Source organism: Sinocyclocheilus grahami, unplaced genomic scaffold, assembly GCF_001515645.1.
Source record: "Sinocyclocheilus grahami isolate Dianchi unplaced genomic scaffold, SAMN03320097.WGS_v1.1 scaffold534.1, whole genome shotgun sequence".
In the NCBI taxonomy this organism is placed as follows: Eukaryota; Metazoa; Chordata; class Actinopteri; order Cypriniformes; family Cyprinidae; genus Sinocyclocheilus; species Sinocyclocheilus grahami.
Genome location: NW_015505713.1, coordinates 642,128 through 661,180, shown reverse-complemented (window position 1 = coordinate 661,180; position 19,053 = coordinate 642,128). Strand labels below are relative to the sequence as shown.

The following is a 19,053-nucleotide window of genomic DNA, read 5'->3' as shown; positions in this document are numbered from 1 at the left end:
TATGAGGTGAATGAGAAGTGCATCTGGTGTTTTACCACTGACTGAGATGATATCTGGGAAACCTACGTGTTCAGCAGAAGCAAACAGCAGACAAATCAACTTATGCAAACCACACTCGGCAAGATTAAGTGTACAGTGAGAAACAGCCCAAGCAGAACCAGCCTTCACTAAGCACCAAAGCATAAAAGTTTATTAAAGAGGCATTATATAAATATGGAAATGAATAAATATTAGAGAACTTCATACATAAATACACAAAACACATTTAGACAAAATATCAATTAGATCAAATGAAATAAACTGACAATAAAAATGACTGCTTAATAGTGTAAAATACACAAATACATGGTTTAAATAAATTGTTAAATAATTCCATCTCTGTACATCAATATTTAGCTTTTCACTCATTAATTTAAACCACGATATAGCATTGTACAGAAAATATGCTGTCTGAACAGGGTCTCTCATGGGGTCTCCTTGAGCATATGGCCAGGATTTGGATGTTTCTGGATGTTTTCCACAGCACCTGAAAACAGGAACAGATTGTTTTCATTTACTGGCACTAAAAGTGTTTGTGTTATTGTGTAACTGAAATGAAAACCAATTTTAACTGAAAATATTTAATTTGGTGCTATTTTCAATTTTGTTTGTTTATTATTCATTATAAAGTATTATGCTGTTCTATGCAATATGTGATACTATGTTAATACTTTTTAACATATGTCATTCCTGACCAGCTGATCCCTTGTTGATGCACACTCTTAAAAATAAAGGTTCTTTATTGTCATCTATGTTTCACGAAGGACCTTTAACATCCATGGAACCTTTCCTTATAGTGGCAAAAGATCCGTTAAATTATTAAAATGTTCTTTACACTACGGAACCAAAATTTAAGGCATCACTGGGTATATGTATACAGAATACATTTTACTTAAATAAACCAGTTAATTTAGTTGTTTACAGTGTAGACTTGCTGTAGTTTCATATCAGAACAGTATCAAGAATTGTCAGCAAAGTTTCTTCCTGTAAAAGCAGAATTTCTACATGTAAGCACACACACTCCCCACATTCCGCCCACACACACACACACACACACAAACACACACACAGATCTTGTGATGCTTTTGTTGGCATCCTGAGGGCAGAGCGTGGCTTTATGGGGAAATGATGCGTTTCACTTGTGGGTAGTTTATGCCCACATCTCTCTGTCTTTCTCTCACACACAAACACACATTAACACACACCTCCTGCCAGACGCACTTCCTCTGCGATGAGTGTCTGAAGCTCTTCGCATTTCTCTGTAAACTGTTTCTGTAGTGTGGTGTAAATGTGAGGGGGAAACACAGAGAAAGAAAAAAACCTGTTAAGCATCAAGAAACCTGTTTTGTTCACGATTCACACAGTTACCCAATATACAACAACATTACCGTAAATATCTACTGATACACAAGTTACGCAAAACAGGAGAAGAATGATTATGTAGTGTTATAAAGATACATAATTAGGGTACAAAATGGGACTGAGGCTAATAAGAAATTTCAATATTTTGAAGAAAATCACCTGCAGGAGATAAAGCTTGCTAAGCAATTGTCTCTGCTTTTCTGTAGAACCTCTGATAATCTCCATCCTACAGTCAACAAAAGACAAGACAAAAAAATATATTCAGATCAAGCAGCACTTACAATCAAAACTAGGGTTAGACAGGGTTTTGACTGGTTCATTGAGCTTATTATATAATAACAATGATACTAATACTTTAAACTACTACTTTATTAAGACAGTATTAATACACATATGTGACTCTGGAGAACAAACCAGTCTTAAGTAGCACGGGTATATTTGTAGCAATAGCCAAAAATACATTGTATGGGTCAAAATTATAAATTTTTCTTTTATGCCAAAAATCATTAGGATATTAAGTATAAGATATTTTGTAAATTCCCTACCGTAAATATATCAAAACTTCAGTTTTGATTAGTAATATGCATTGCTAAGGACTTTATTTGGACAACTTTAAAGGCGATTTTCTCAATATTTAGATTTTTTTGCAACCTCAGATTCCAGATTTTCAAATAGTTGTATCTTGACCAAATATTGTCCTATCCTAACAAACCATACATCAATGGAAAGCTTATTTATTCAGCTTTCGGATGATGTATAAATCTCAATTACGAAAAATTGACACTTAAGACTGGTTTTGTGGTCCAGGGTCACATATTGTAATATTATAAAAATGATTGCAATCCAATAAACACTGCATTAAACATTTTAAATGAAATATAATCAAATGTGATGCTTTACACAGGGACCATTAATAAAAATGTGACTTCTACTTTTCTTATTAAAAATGGCATTAAAACATTTAATAATAACAATAATAATAATATAAAACCTTAATAAAAAGGTATGTGTGTGTATACATGTGGTGACCTGTTATATCTAATGAAATATTAAATATGTAAACTTTAACCATAAATTATGCTAATTCATATTTTTTCCTCGCAAACAATTAAAATACAAATATTTCAGTGAACAAACTAACATTTTTTTTACTGTAGCATTTTTATATTCTTTTTCCGTTGAAAATACATTGTATAACTGTACATTAATCATCAAAAATGTAACATAGTTGATAGTGTTGAGTCTTACATTAAGGTGGAGGACTTTTGAACCAGATTGTTGATCTGCTGCTGAGTGAATCCAGCAATATACACACTGTTGACCGTTATAATAACATCACCTGAGGTGAGAGACAAAGAGATTTTAGTAAGTATGAATGACACTGGTGCTCGACAGAAGTGAGCAGGTGTCTTGATAACTTACCTGTCATTAACCCACTACTCTCTGCCAGACTGTTCTCCTTCACCCAACACACACACGAGCCCTGCTCAGTACTGATGCTTCTCTCAACACTGCTTGTCTATGGACAGGGAGTAAAGACCCAAGCAATTCATCATCCAAAATCCAATTATCCCCTGACAGATAATAAGCCCTCAGGCAGGCACGTAATGCTTGAATGAATGGAGAAAAAAGTATAAGAAGAGTATGAGAGAGAGAGGGTGGGTGGGTAATGAGGTTACCTGGATGTCAAACCCAAAAGTTTCATTTTCTTTTCTTCTTAAATCAACACTTCTCCTGTTAACCAAGAGACATGAGCAAGAGAGAGTCAGACCAAATTTGAGTTGTGCATGTGGGTTGACAAGCTTAGGATGCAACTTAATAACTTTTTTACCGTATATACTGCTCTGTTGTGTTGTCTTGGAATTGCACTACCTACAAAATAACATTCCACATTGTTAATTATTAAAATAAGCAATTTAGTAGGTTAATATGTTATTTACATAGCCTACTAAATATTAGTAGAAACCTACATGTTCAGCAGAATATTACTAGAGAAATATCAAATCATATTAAACATCAAACAAAATGAATATGTCAAAAATAAAGCAAATACGAAAATAGTCACTTACGTTTCTTTTATGACTTTTTCCATCTTTGTTCCTGATGGTTTTATAATCGGTAGTGTTCTTCTGGGTTTTGTGTCCAGTGTTCAACAGGTTGCTTGTCGCACAGCTGCTTTTTCCCAGCAGTTTTCTTATGTATTGAACAGATGCTGTCATCTTCAGAGTGTGTGCTGGCATCTCTGCTGCTGAGAACGTCGCTCTCTCTGGTTTTTATGCACGCCTTCTCACTGAACGGATGTCACGTAACGTGACCACAGTAAAGTCCCCAGGGCTTCACTACAAACTACAGAATGATTTTACTGTAAGTCTGTGTCAGCGTACATTTATGGAGAATCATGTTTAAAATAAACAAACAAAACGTAGACCTACATAAATATGGATGACATTGTCTGCCAATTTAAAAAACATAATTGTACAGGTATGATAAAAATGAAAATTATAGTTGAATTTCATTTCTCATAATGAAATTGTATATGTGCTATTCATTTTTTTATCATTAAATTCATTTATTTAAAATGGTCAAAAAAGCCTTCCGTACATTAAAATAGAAAAAGAGAATTTTTAAAGATTTCAATTCACTTTCATTTTATAATAAAATACAGTAAAGTAAAATAATCAAATAAAAAGGCAGAATGTCTTTTTCCATATAGGTTAAAACATGAATAAAGAATTGATGAAGATGAACAGTATGGAGGGCCAAATGACTCAAAATCAAATCATTAAATAAATATTGGAATATATAAATCAATGGTTAAATACATATTTAAATAATTAAATGCATAAATATTCATTCATTCGTTTATTCATTTCTTCCACATTTCATTTTCAGGGTAATGGTTGTCGAGACGTGTGAATGAATGAATGAATGAATGATTTATTTAAAATGGTCAAAAAAGCCTTCCGTACATTAAAATAGAAAAAGAGAATTTTTAAAGATTTCAATTCACTTTCATTTTATAATAAAATACAGTAAAGTAAAATAATCAAATAAAAAGGCAGAATGTCTTTTTCCATATAGGTTAAAACATGAATAAAGAATTGATGAAGATGAACAGTATGGAGGGCCAAATGACTCAAAATCAAATCATTAAATAAATATTGGAATATATAAATCAATGGTTAAATACATATTTAAATAATTAAATGCATAAATATTCATTCATTCGTTTATTCATTTCTTCCACATTTCATTTTCAGGGTAATGGTTGTCGAGACGTGTATAAAATGAATGAATGAATGTATGAACGAACGAACGAATGAATATTTCTGCATTTATTTACGCATTTATAGCCAATATGTATTTAATTATGTATTTAACGATTTATTTATATATTTCAACATTTATGTAATGATTTAATTTTGAGTCATTTGGCCCTCCATATTTAAACGGTCTTCAAACAAACAAACAAATAAACAAACAAATAAATAAATAAGAGGATACGTGCTAATGTAAATGTTAATAACAAAAGTTGAATAAAAATCTAAAACCATATTAGCTAATCCTTACTTCTCAATGATATACTTCATGACATGCAAATTCTTGCGTTAGTCAAAGCTGTGCTGTGGGCTGTGTGGAGGAGGTGTCCACGCTTCTTGAAGATCATTCGCTATCCAGTAGGTGGCAGGAAAGGCGTCTCCGGGTTCAGTGCGCAGTTCAATCTGATGAAGAAGAGGAATCTAGGCGTCCCCCTTCTGTGCGCTGGTTGACACGACGTAAGCTTTGTCTTTTCCACATCTTTTCGTAGCCTCAGGTATATCAATGTTCCAATCTTCCAATGTTGTTTTTATCTGCAGTGTCTGTGAGCTCTATTTTTTAAATCTGCGCTGATAATTGGCTTGTCTTGTACAGATGATGATTGTGGTCCTGATGCTGCTTTTGTTACTAGGCGACAAGGTTGACACGAGAGCTAAATGATATACAAGAAAATCCTGAGAGAAATAGCTCAAATTACCACAGTGTTTTAAAACATGAATGGTAATAGATACGTTTATTCGCTTTGGTAAGGTAGCTGTAGATACACGGCTGTCTACACGAAGAAATGCTCAATATGTCGAGCTGACACTGACATTTAATTCGCGCTTTAATTGGATAATTTAAGCACGCGTTAAAGGACAATAGTTCGGCTGACCTTTTATTTGGAATAAATGCAAAGGACTTAACTTTGTCTTTCTGCAGTTGCAGAGCTATCAAACCACCACTGACCACTAAGACCCCAGTCATGGCTGCCGAGCCCAACTATCGCCGGACAAAACCAGGTAACGGTCCTTCTGAGAAGCGCATTATACTGTTATCTTCTTTACAGACCACCTTAGGCCTACGTTGCTGTACACATGAATATTGTTTTCACAAATATTTTTTGATTAAGGCAAATAATTGTACAAATATTATAATTTCATTGTAGGTGTTAGGACAGCTAACCTTGCTAGTTCAAATGGAGCTGTTGGACCCTCATCACAGATTCCGGGTTTATCTGCGACTGCCGACACCACTCCTCAAGAAATAACTAAAGGAGGAAGACGCGTAGGAATTCAAGCCACTGACTCGGATTATGTTAAACTTGCAAAACAAGGAGGACAGAGGGGTAAATGTGTTACACTAGAATGTATTGTTTTCAAATTTATCTTCAACTTTGCCATGATTTATGATATGTTCAGAATAGCGTCTTATGCACTTGTCTCACTATTTATTAAAGAAACTAAGGCCTCGTCCACATGGAGACGCGTTTAGCTGTATACATTTTGTATTGTATAGGCGTTTCGTCCACACGGATCCGGCGTTTTGGGAAAGTGAAACCGATATTTTTTGAAACCGGGTCCCAGAGTGGATAAATCTGAAAACGCTGCCCTTGCGTTTTCGTGTGGACAGCGAATGCGTATATTTTCTGAAACGAAGACGTCACCAGTCTACGTCTCGCCCCTAGTCAGACACCACTACGTCACGGCAACAAAAACATGAACAAACACTGAACGATTGTCTTTTTATTAACTAACATTAACACAGATTAATAAATGTATCGTTCCATGTTCGTTTGTGTACCGCGCTCAAGGTTTATGCGCATTAGGGATGGGCGTATCGATCCTAAGTATCGATATAATCGATACTGACCCGAGTATCGAAAGTATCGATACTCAAACTAAAAATATCGATACTAAGGTGTGTTTTATTTACCAGTGATTTTGTTTATTTAAAATAATTATAATAATAATGCGTACAAATGCATTGAATTGGACGAATAACCTTTGTTCGCAAGTAATTGTGTAGGATAGAACTATTTCCCTGCTCATCTGAACACACGCAAATGTTGCAAGACAGAACCAATCCATCACAGAGAGCGTTCACTCATTTCTAAAAGTGCATTCACACAGGGCTGCGTTTCCCAAAAGTATCATAAGAAAGCATTAAAGCTTTTGGGAACGGCGGCCCTGAACAATGCTTGTCAGAGGACAGAAAAAAAACATATGTTTGAGTTATTTCACAATAAACAAATTGAAATCGTAGCCTACATAGTTTGTGCAATTACATTTATTTAAATTGAACGTTGAAAGATAATATAGATCGTGTTCTATTCTGTAATGTTAATAGAAATCATACACTGTCAGAACAAAAAGGTTGCATTTTATGCATGCAACAGCCTGTCACTGGCAGTCCCTTATGATAATGAACCATGGTTTTACTAAAGTGATCGTAGTTCCACTGTAGTATTTGTAGATTTGAATCATGTGTAAACAAAAAAACACATTTGAACCATGTGTAAACAAAAATATAACCTAATAAATTACAATTAAGGCGTATTGAATGTTAAAATGTGTTTTAAACAAAGTTAAGTGGTTATCATTACCCATTTTACACTTAGTAATTTAATAATTTAATACATTTCATTATTTAAAAGTTTAGTTCAGAAGTATCGTATCAGTATCGATATCTACGATACTGCCTTGAAAAATATCAGTATCGTATCGAAAACAAAATAAGTGGTATCGCCCATCCCTAATGCGCATAGTCCAAGTCTTCTTCTCCGTTTTTAGTGTATCTCTGTGGCAGAATTACAGTGCCACATACTGGTCTGGCATGTATACTACATCGTTTTGTGTCGGTTTTGTGGTTTCGTGTGGACGCAGATATTTCTTGAGACGAGGGGAAAAAAAAGATCAGATAGGGAAAGCTCTGGCTTCGTGTGGACGTAGCCTAAGTGAAGTACATACGTTTAGAATGACCTACTGCTTTTGCACAAATGTTTAGTAAAGAATACAAAGTGATTGTGACAAATTATCTTGAAGTATTTAGTGACTTATTGTTTGATACAACAACCAAAAGTTAAGACATTTGTACACAAAACTGGATTACTAAAAGTGAAATCAGCTTGATAAACACAAAAAATCCTTAAAGAAATAGCTCAAATAACAACAGTAGATTTGATTTGATTTATTTTAATTATGCCCTGCTTATCTTTCATTTCTCCCATAGGCTTGCTGAGTCACGATGACCCTGTGGAAACAAAACCTAACAGTTCCTACAAACCCTCTAATTGGTTCTCTGGCACACCTGATGATCAAGAGAGGTGAGAATCTATCAGCCCATAAGGTATTGTTATGAACAGAAATAATAAATGAAGCCAAATGCTTCGGAAATACATCATTCTGATCAAAAGAATCATCCTAGACAGATTATAAGAGATCATCTCAGTTTATTACAAATTATTTGGCTGGAGAAAGAAGCTATGAATGTGTCAATTACTTCTGGTATTTAAAGGAATTCAGGCCATCCAAGCTGTAGACGAGTTTGTTTATTCATCAGAACAGATTTAGCATTACATCACTTGTTCAACCTATGGATCCACTACAATGAATGGGTGCCGTCAGAATGAGAGTTCAAACAGCTGATAAAAACATCACAATAATCCGTTAGTAATCCACTTGCCTCCAGTCCATCAATTAATGTCTTGTGAATAAAGCTGCATGTTTGTAATAAAGAAATGAATAATTCAGATGTTTTTAACTTCAAACTGAGTCCTCTATCGATTAATATTGCTATCTCCAGTGAAAAAGTTGTCTCGTCTAAATCAGGAGAGAAAGATGCACAGATCATGCAGATCAGTTTACAAGTGAAAACTAGGGATGCACCGATACTGGTATCGGTATCGGGCCCGATACTGAGCTCCTGTACTTGTACTTGTTAAAATGCCCCGATACCAAACGCCAATACCACACAGCATGTGATAAGCGCCATATTCAGACAAAGAAACACCAACAACAGACAGCAGAATGGAGTTAAGGATGTCTATTACGAAGTATATGTATGCAATGCATATAACGTTAAACATTCAGTATTAACGCCTGTATAGCTGATGTGTGCGAGCTTATAAGCAAAACACGCTGAGTGGATTGAGTGCGCGGTGGCGCAGATGCGTGAGCTTGTCGAGTGAATATACCTTTCTCACAGACATCACTGAAAAGTTTGTAATTCAGTCGGATATGTAAAAAACAAGTAAGTAAAACAATGCACAAGTTACTTAACGGTAGAGAGCGAGAGAGCGTGCACTTCTGTTGTGTGATCTTTGATGTTCACTCACTTAGCACGCGCATCATTTGGATTAAAACTAAATCGTAAAAATAAGACCATTTATAGGGGCATTCACTATAAACATCATTTATTTTCAACCTTAGGCATACACGACTTTCTGGCGAAAGTGAATCTAGCAGCCTGTGTGAAATGCGCTAGGCTGTACTACTGTCCTCTTGTGAACTACCCGTAAAACTGATACAAATTTGGGTTTTTAAGTTCAGGTTTACATGAAGCTGGGTGACAGCATGCCCAGGAGACTACAGGCTGTCATTAAGGCTTAAGGGTCACCCAACTAAGTATTCATAGTTGTGTAAATACTGTCATACTAACAGCTGTCTGAATAATTTTTGGTTGATTGTAATCCATTACATACCTTTCTATCAAAATTATCTAACATTATCAAGCTGAATTTGTTCTGACACAGTTTAACTCTGAGTTCTTGTCATATTTTATTACCATTTTCTAAACTATAGCGAGATAATTGAGATAATGTGAGAAATGTTGAAGGTGTCTGAATACATTTTGGTTTGACTGTATCTATTTGATAAATAAAGTTAACCAACTAACATTATACATACTCTTTTGGTTTCTGTACCCAATATTTAAATTATAATTTACAAATGCAATAAAAATATTGGTATCGGTTAGGGCTGCACGATTAATTGCGCAATTTGTTAGTAATGCCGGTTCTGTAATCAGCAGGAAATCATCATCACATGCTTTCAGATGGAGCAGCCTTTACTACACATAGCCGTAGTTCACTGACAAGTTACGCTAAAAAAATCGCAGACAATTTTATTGCGCGATTCTGAAATCGACGAAATAGTTCGCGATAATGACAGCTGTTTGCATAGCTTCTCAGTGAACTACGGCTCTGTGAAGTAAATGCTGCTCCATCTGAAAGCATGTGAAAATACCACATTTAATAACATATTTTTACTCCAAACTCACTTCATAACGTCATAACGTTTGAAATAAATCCTTCTGTGAGGTGATGTGGCTTCTTACACAGAATAAGGCACGCAACATATTTCATAGTATTTAAGCAGTGATAAAGGCATTGCATTATTAATATACTTTATTTTAATGAAAATTATTATAATAAGAACTCCGATAAACCGTATATTGCCGTAGTCGTGTGTTTATTAGTCACGTTGAATCAATGAAAGCAGTTGAATCTTCGGTTTATTCAGCTGCAGCGATAGGCATTTCCTGGATTTCTTCTTCGGGCATATTTGGAGTTTCAGTGCGAGAGCGCCCTCTGGCCTTTGGATGGAGATTTACTGCTGATCACAGAACCGTGCTTCACTGAAAGATACGCATGACAATCGCAGCTTCTGTCGAATCTCGATTCAATTTCGATTTATTGTGCAGCCCTAGTATCGGTACTCTGTATCGGCAAGTACCAAAAATAAAAGTATCGTATCGGGCAAGTACTGGAAAAAGTGGTATCGGTGCATCCCTAGTGAAAACAGCCCAAAACAGTTCTAAACAAATATCTTGGTGGATTTGAATGTGAGAGGACACCGGGCGACAGACTTTTTAATTAGAGAAAGCATCACTAAGGATTATAGACTTTACTTTAGGCTAGAGGCGACGGTTTAAAGGGGTTGAAAGTTCAAACTTCTTTATGATAGATTTGTTTATTACAAACACACAGCTTTTCTCTTAACAAGATGTTAATTGATGATCTCGAGACATGTCGATTATTGATTCTTGTTATGCTTTTATCAGCTGTTTGGACTCATTCTGATGGCACCCATTCACTGCAGAGGATCCATTGGTGCGCAAATGATGTAATGCTAAATTTCTCCAACAAACAAAGAAAAAAGCTCATCTTCATCTTGGATGGTGTCAGGATGGTAAATATTTTAGAAATGCTTCATTTTTGGGTGAACTTTTCCTTCAGCATGGAATGTTCAAGCAGTTCAATAGGGTGACATGAAGGACCTACATTCTTCTCTCAGAAGAATTATAGGGTTGTGTAGAGAAAAAGGGTTCCACCCCAATTCATCCAGTATGATGGCGTGAAACTGGGGTTCAATCATGTCATCTTATGCTTACAGCAGCAGTGAAGCAACCACCCCTGATGGAAACAGCAAGTCTAAAGAGGTCTTACAGCACCTGGAAGCCCCTTTTGGAACTGATAACTGTTCAGCCTGGGATTCTGGTAAAAAGGTGAATGGATCAGCAAAGACCGTGATAGCCATCACTTATTTAACCCTCCCATAACTTCATCCTGCTGCCATATTACAAATAATCTTTCAGTTGCCATGCACCTGCAAAACCATATTAGTGAAGAAATCTTCACTTGAATAATTTGAGTAAAAACTCCAAGCTGCATGCTGTTGTTTTTGTTTTCCATTGTTGTGAATCTGCTTTTTATTTTCTTAATGGTTGACATGAAGACTTTGGATAAAGATATGGTCAGACCATGATCTCCCATAGGACTATATATAGGACTTTCGCAAGATACACTATATGTGACCCTGGACCACAAAACCAGTCATAAGAGTCAATTTTTTTTTTATTTATACATCATGAAAGCTGAATAAATAAGGATGTTAGGACACAATTCGGCTGAGATACAACTATTTGAACATCTGGAATCTGAGGGTGCAAAAAAATCAAAATATTGAGAAAATCGCTTTTAAACTTGTCCAAATGAAGTTCTTAGCTATGCATATTGCTAATCAAAAATTAAGTTTCGATATATTTATGGTAGGAAATTTAAAAAATGTCTTCATGGAACCCGATCTTTTCTTAATATCCTAATGTTTTTTGGAATAAAATAAAAATTGCTAATTTTGACCCATACAATGTATTGTTGGCTATTGCTACAAATATACCTGTGCTACTTAAGACTGCTTTTGTGGTCCAGGGTCACATATGGACAAAAGTATTGGGACACCCCTTCTTTAGAACAGAAAAAGGCACTTCCAAAACTGTGGCAACATAGATGGAAACATAATTCATGTATTTAAAAACTCTATTTCCATCTCTGTTGCAACAGCTTTGGAAGTGTCTAAAATGACTCTACCCATATGTATAATGCTGGGTACACACTAAAAGATATGTAAAATCTTATAAGATCTTCAAAATGTGAGAGACCACAAACATGCTTTTTGCTCCTATAGTGTGTGGTGTGCCGCGATGTTCCCCCCACACATCAGGATTTCTGATTCACGATCGGGGCGCCTCCGACGTTCTTCCGAGCAGATTCAGTCACTCTTAACACACCTCACACCACAGGAAAATCTGATAAGATAATCTTTAGAACCACCAAGATAATCGGGACATTACCTAGGATTGTCGGAAGGGGAGAAATCGGCCCAAAATCAGCCTGATTATCTTGTGGTGTGTACCCAGCATAAGTCTTTGGTGTTTGGTTTTTGGCTCAAGGTCTGCAATTAAAGTCACACCAGAGGTGTTCAGCTGGGATTAGGACTTTGCTTTCTGCAGACCAGTCAAGTTCTTCCACACTGACTGAATCAATCTTTTTTTTTTTTTTTTTTTTACCTTGCCTTATACACAGATGCATTGTCATGTTAGAATCGAAAAGGTTCCTGTCCAAACTGTTGCTATAAAATTAGAAGCACACAATTCCGTAGAATATCATTATATGCTTTACCATTAAGGTTTGTACTCATGGAAATGACTAAAGTAGTCAAACCTGTTCATTAGAAGGGGTGTCCCAATAGTGTAGTCCATATAGTGTATCTTCTGTGTTTTCATGGTGACTTTTTTACTCCAAACTCACTTCATAACGTCATAACGTTTGAAATAAATCCTTCTGTGAGGTGATGTGGCTTCTTACACAGAATAAGGCACGCAACATATTTCATAGTATTTAAGCAGTGATAAAGGCATTGCATTATTAATATACTTTATTTTAATGAAAATTATTATAATAAGAACTCCGATAAACCGTATATTGCCGTAGTCGTGTGTTTATTAGTCACGTTGAATCAATGAAAGCAGTTGAATCTTCGGTTTATTCAGCTGCAGCGATAGGCATTTCCTGGATTTCTTCTTCGGGCATATTTGGAGTTTCAGTGCGAGAGCGCCCTCTGGCCTTTGGATGGAGATTTACTGCTGATCACAGAACCGTGCTTCACTGAAAGATACGCATGACAATCGCAGCTTCTGTCGAATCTCGATTCAATTTCGATTTATTGTGCAGCCCTAGTATCGGTACTCTGTATCGGCAAGTACCAAAAATAAAAGTATCGTATCGGGCAAGTACTGGAAAAAGTGGTATCGGTGCATCCCTAGTGAAAACAGCCCAAAACAGTTCTAAACAAATATCTTGGTGGATTTGAATGTGAGAGGACACCGGGCGACAGACTTTTTAATTAGAGAAAGCATCACTAAGGATTATAGACTTTACTTTAGGCTAGAGGCGACGGTTTAAAGGGGTTGAAAGTTCAAACTTCTTTATGATAGATTTGTTTATTACAAACACACAGCTTTTCTCTTAACAAGATGTTAATTGATGATCTCGAGACATGTCGATTATTGATTCTTGTTATGCTTTTATCAGCTGTTTGGACTCATTCTGATGGCACCCATTCACTGCAGAGGATCCATTGGTGCGCAAATGATGTAATGCTAAATTTCTCCAACAAACAAAGAAAAAAGCTCATCTTCATCTTGGATGGTGTCAGGATGGTAAATATTTTAGAAATGCTTCATTTTTGGGTGAACTTTTCCTTCAGCATGGAATGTTCAAGCAGTTCAATAGGGTGACATGAAGGACCTACATTCTTCTCTCAGAAGAATTATAGGGTTGTGTAGAGAAAAAGGGTTCCACCCCAATTCATCCAGTATGATGGCGTGAAACTGGGGTTCAATCATGTCATCTTATGCTTACAGCAGCAGTGAAGCAACCACCCCTGATGGAAACAGCAAGTCTAAAGAGGTCTTACAGCACCTGGAAGCCCCTTTTGGAACTGATAACTGTTCAGCCTGGGATTCTGGTAAAAAGGTGAATGGATCAGCAAAGACCGTGATAGCCATCACTTATTTAACCCTCCCATAACTTCATCCTGCTGCCATATTACAAATAATCTTTCAGTTGCCATGCACCTGCAAAACCATATTAGTGAAGAAATCAATAATTTAATAATTTGAGTAAAAACTCCAAGCTGCATGCTGTTGTTTTTGTTTTCCATTGTTGTGAATCTGCTTTTTAATGGTTGACATGTTGACATGAAGACTTTGGATAAAGATATGGTCAGACCATGATCTCCCATAGGACTATATATAGGACTTTCGCAAGATACACTATATGTGACCCTGGACCACAAAACCAGTCATAAGAGTCAATTTTTTTTTTATTTATACATCATGAAAGCTGAATAAATAAGGATGTTAGGACACAATTCGGCTGAGATACAACTATTTGAACATCTGGAATCTGAGGGTGCAAAAAAATCAAAATATTGAGAAAATCGCTTTTAAACTTGTCCAAATGAAGTTCTTAGCTATGCATATTGCTAATCAAAAATTAAGTTTCGATATATTTATGGTAGGAAATTTAAAAAATGTCTTCATGGAACCCGATCTTTTCTTAATATCCTAATGTTTTTTGGAATAAAATAAAAATTGCTAATTTTGACCCATACAATGTATTGTTGGCTATTGCTACAAATATACCTGTGCTACTTAAGACTGCTTTTGTGGTCCAGGGTCACATATGGACAAAAGTATTGGGACACCCCTTCTTTAGAACAGAAAAAGGCACTTCCAAAACTGTGGCAACATAGATGGAAACATAATTCATGTATTTAAAAACTCTATTTCCATCTCTGTTGCAACAGCTTTGGAAGTGTCTAAAATGACTCTACCCATATGTATAATGCTGGGTACACACTAAAAGATATGTAAAATCTTATAAGATCTTCAAAATGTGAGAGACCACAAACATGCTTTTTGCTCCTATAGTGTGTGGTGTGCCGCGATGTTCCCCCCACACATCAGGATTTCTGATTCACGATCGGGGCGCCTCCGACGTTCTTCCGAGCAGATTCAGTCACTCTTAACACACCTCACACCACAGGAAAATCTGATAAGATAATCTTTAGAACCACCAAGATAATCGGGACATTACCTAGGATTGTCGGAAGGGGAGAAATCGGCCCAAAATCAGCCTGATTATCTTGTGGTGTGTACCCAGCATAAGTCTTTGGTGTTTGGTTTTTGGCTCAAGGTCTGCAATTAAAGTCACACCAGAGGTGTTCAGCTGGGATTAGGACTTTGCTTTCTGCAGACCAGTCAAGTTCTTCCACACTGACTGAATCAATCTTTTTTTTTTTTTTTTTACCTTGCCTTATACACAGATGCATTGTCATGTTAGAATCGAAAAGGTTCCTGTCCAAACTGTTGCTATAAAATTAGAAGCACACAATTCCGTAGAATATCATTATATGCTTTACCATTAAGGTTTGTACTCATGGAAATGACTAAAGTAGTCAAACCTGTTCATTAGAAGGGGTGTCCCAATAGTGTAGTCCATATAGTGTATCTTCTGTGTTTTCATGGTGACTCTTTAGGCATACAAATTTGATCAAATTTTTACTATGTGGCTATTTAGTTGTAAAGACAAAATACTCATTTGCTGTAGTCAAGTTAGGGTTGCATACTTTGAAAGCAGATACTATAAAGTACTAAGGTTACTGAACAAAGACTTTTAAATGTAAAAACCAGTTTGAAATTTAACTATAAAGAACTAGTTCTTTTAGAACACTGACTCAAATGACTGTTGCTATGGCTCTGTACCCTGTAACATTAGATCTGGGGTTCTCGCTTCGTTCCCTATCATTTTCATCTTTTACTCCGGAAACTGAATCATCTTACTGCATTATTAGTCATTTAATATTCTGCCTTCATGCTTCTCATCTTTCTTTGTATTAATGATGCATTTGTGACATTTATTTATTTATTGCTGGTTGGAATTATTCATTGTGAATTTTGAATTAATCACATGTAAAGAAAGTTTCATTAGTAGCATTTTATACCATTATATTAAATTGTGGATCATTTTGTTCAATCCTAAAATTATAAACATCTTATTTCCTTACACAGAATGTAATTCATGCTGCATCGGAGATGCAGAAGCTCTCCCTAAGCCAAAAAGAGATTGTGGAAGCCAACAAGTTCAAAAAGATGTATGTCTCTTTTTACATTTTTAGCCTCTACATTACTTTCCAGATTCACAATAAAAACAATTATTAAATTCCTGAAATGTATTTAGTGTATAAGTATTTTATAATTGTCTCTACAGTTCCCATGAGAAGAAGGGGGCAGCTCCAGTGAACATGTCCAAACTTTTAAGTTTTGGTTATGTTGAGGAAGAGAATAAATCTCTCAATGATGATGATGCTTCAAGTGAGACTTCCTGTTTTTTTATTATAACATCATGAGTGGTTTGAGTTTTGTGTTGCGTCGTTAACCACATACACTGTAGGAGGCAGCTGCGGTGTTGCTTGGTATGAAATTCTTAAAGCATGTCAAATTATTTCTATAATTGTAAAACTAACTTGTGTGCCTTTGATATTGTAGGTATTACCTCTGAACTGACCAGCACCATTGCACCAGAGGAGGAACTGGAATAAAAATGATGTCCCCTAGCTAAAACCCTTCTTCATGAATTGTTGTTCTCTCGTATCCACTAGCTCCTTTGAATCAACCACCCACTCTGCTTTATGCAAAAACACTTTTTAGTCATCTGATTGTTCTCATTTTGCATCTTTATCTAAATTACTTGTTTGTGTTATGCTCACATATCTATGGTGCTTGTGATCAGGATAACTATACCCCTAGAAGGAAGGAATATTTGTAAGTCCCTAAATGAAATCTACAGGGTATATGCACCACAAAATACATCTTAGATGCATGAAGCATTGATACCAAGGAGCTGATTTTCATACTATTCATTCTTCACTTGCACATTAGTGATCATGGCGCAATAATGTGCCAAAACCTTAAGAAAACTAAAGATAGCACACACATAGACAGATATGATATACCTATGCCACGTTAAACAGCTGTTTCTCACCTCACATTGTCAATGGATATGACAAAATGTGTAAGCTGCAAACTTACTACACTTTCCATGGTTGGTTTATACATTACAGTAAGTCTCTTGTTTGAACACTTTTGAGTGTTCTTACAGCCCAGTAGTTAGCTAGTTGAGCACATGATGAGCACACAAGAAGGTTACCTTACAGTAAATGATTATATGAAGTGAGAACTTTGAGAACAGGAAGGGGGTTTAGGGAGTTCGCGATTGTGAATGTCTGTTGTTAGTATTGATGTGATAGTAAATAATAACCAGAGATTCAGCTGTTTTGGTGTTCTACGCTGTATAATTTAATGTTTCTTCCTTCTGAAAACAATGTTTACACTTGCTGTCAGTTCATATCTATAAAGGATGACTGAATAAATTTGCATGTGCATAAAATACTTGCTGTTTGTAGTCATTGTTTCACAGGTTGAATGCACTTATCTCTAAAGATTTTCAATTTTGAAAAAAAATGCCTTCTACGTTTCAGACTTTTAGGTGTACAAACGTTTCAAAAAGAGGCAAACATTTTGATGCTAAATAATAAGGAATAGATAAGAGGCTATAATAATCAAAAACAACAACAGTAATAATATTTCTTTATGTAATGTGATTAATATGAAAAGACATACACTTTGTTTTTAAAATAAGTCTCAACAAGGCTGTGTTTATATGATTAAAAACAAAAACAGTAATATTGTGAAATATGATTACAGCTTGAAATAACTATTCTACTTTAATATATTTTAAGATGTAATTTGTTCCTGTGATAGCAAAGCTGAATTTTCAGCAGCCAGTATTCCAGTCTTCCCTGTCACACGATCCTAATCCTTGATGTTGAAATACAAATCTTTTGAAACAATATAAATGTCTTTACTGCCACTGAAAATAATAATTTCTTTTAAAAACAAAACATCTTACTGACCCCAAACTTTTAAATGGTAGTATATGCTTGAAATAAGATAGTGAAGCACCCCACATTAAACAATACTGAATATGATTACAGCTTGAAATAACTATTCTACTTTAATATATTTTAAGATGTAATTTGTTCCTGTGATAGCAAAGCTGAATTTTCAGCAGCCAGTATTCCAGTCTTCCCTGTCACACGATCCTAATCCTTGATGTTGAAATACAAATCTTTTGAAACAATATAAATGTCTACTGCCACTGAAAATAATAATTTCTTTTAAAAACAAAACATCTTACTGACCCCAAACTTTTAAATGGTAGTATATGCTTGAAATAAGATAGTGAAGCACCCCACATTAAACAATACTGTAGTCATTTATAGTAAATACTATAGTGTTTTTGAACCATACTATAGTAAAGTACTTGAATTAATCTGTTGTGGTAATTCTATAGTTGCTGTGGTGATATAACAACTATAGAAATATAAACAAATTACCCAATACTGTACTAAGTTTTCTACAAATATAGGGTATATTATACTACAATACACTACAGTTTACTGTAGTAAAAACTAAAGTATACTACAGTATTTATTACAGTTTATCAGTTTACTATAGTTAATACTACAGTATGCTGTAGCATTCATTAACAAAGTGTTGTAAATACTATAATATATACAGTATAATGCACTTTACTATAGTATGGTTCAAAAACACTATAGTATTTACTATAAATCACTTTAGCATTTGAAGAAACCAGAGGAGATAAGAAACAGGAGTTTCTGACCACAAGATGTTCAATTTTACAACAGTGTGCATATTTTCTATGCAAAATACTGCCGGGATCCACTGCCCTTTTGGATAGATTAAGATGGACTTGAAATGTAAGGTAAGGACAGAGTGACCGACGAGACGCCTGAAAAACACTATTAGTCCCACAGGTTCTCATAAGAGCACTGAATGCTGGACTTTGGCTGGCTTCTAACAGGTCCAAGACTCAGTGTGTGTGACTAGTTGGCAGAACATGAGAAGAGGCGCTCCTTTAAAGGG

At 35.4% G+C, this 19,053-nt stretch overlaps 2 protein-coding genes across 6 annotated transcripts; one reads left to right on the top strand and one right to left on the bottom strand.

Moving 5' to 3' along the window:
• Positions 1-322: 322 nt before the first annotated feature.
• On the bottom strand, positions 323-3,641 carry LOC107555403 (cytohesin-interacting protein). The gene is made up of 8 exons (XM_016238180.1): positions 3,471-3,641; positions 3,233-3,273; positions 3,081-3,135; positions 2,824-2,920; positions 2,650-2,740; positions 1,561-1,627; positions 1,245-1,311; positions 323-526 (listed from the first exon to the last, which is right to left on the bottom strand). The coding sequence occupies exons 1-8, from the start codon at positions 3,639-3,641 to the stop codon at positions 465-467; spliced, it is 651 nt and encodes a 216-aa protein (XP_016093666.1). The 3' UTR covers positions 323-464.
• A 1,419-nt stretch (positions 3,642-5,060) lies between these two features.
• Positions 5,061-17,480, top strand: cunh7orf57 (chromosome unknown C7orf57 homolog). 5 transcript variants are annotated; one of them, XM_016238239.1, is made up of 8 exons: positions 5,061-5,215; positions 5,641-5,720; positions 5,867-6,046; positions 7,930-8,023; positions 11,097-11,205; positions 16,114-16,196; positions 16,313-16,416; positions 16,591-17,480. In XM_016238239.1, the coding sequence occupies exons 2-8, from the start codon at positions 5,684-5,686 to the stop codon at positions 16,641-16,643; spliced, it is 660 nt and encodes a 219-aa protein (XP_016093725.1). In that variant the 5' UTR covers positions 5,061-5,215; positions 5,641-5,683; the 3' UTR covers positions 16,644-17,480. The 5 variants fall into 5 exon arrangements, with proteins under 5 accessions (XP_016093725.1, XP_016093724.1, XP_016093723.1 ...); XM_016238238.1 differs by having other exon boundaries at positions 5,063-5,177; positions 5,647-5,720; positions 11,094-11,205; XM_016238237.1 differs by having other exon boundaries at positions 5,063-5,177; positions 11,094-11,205.
• The last annotated feature ends 1,573 nt before the right edge of the window (positions 17,481-19,053 follow it).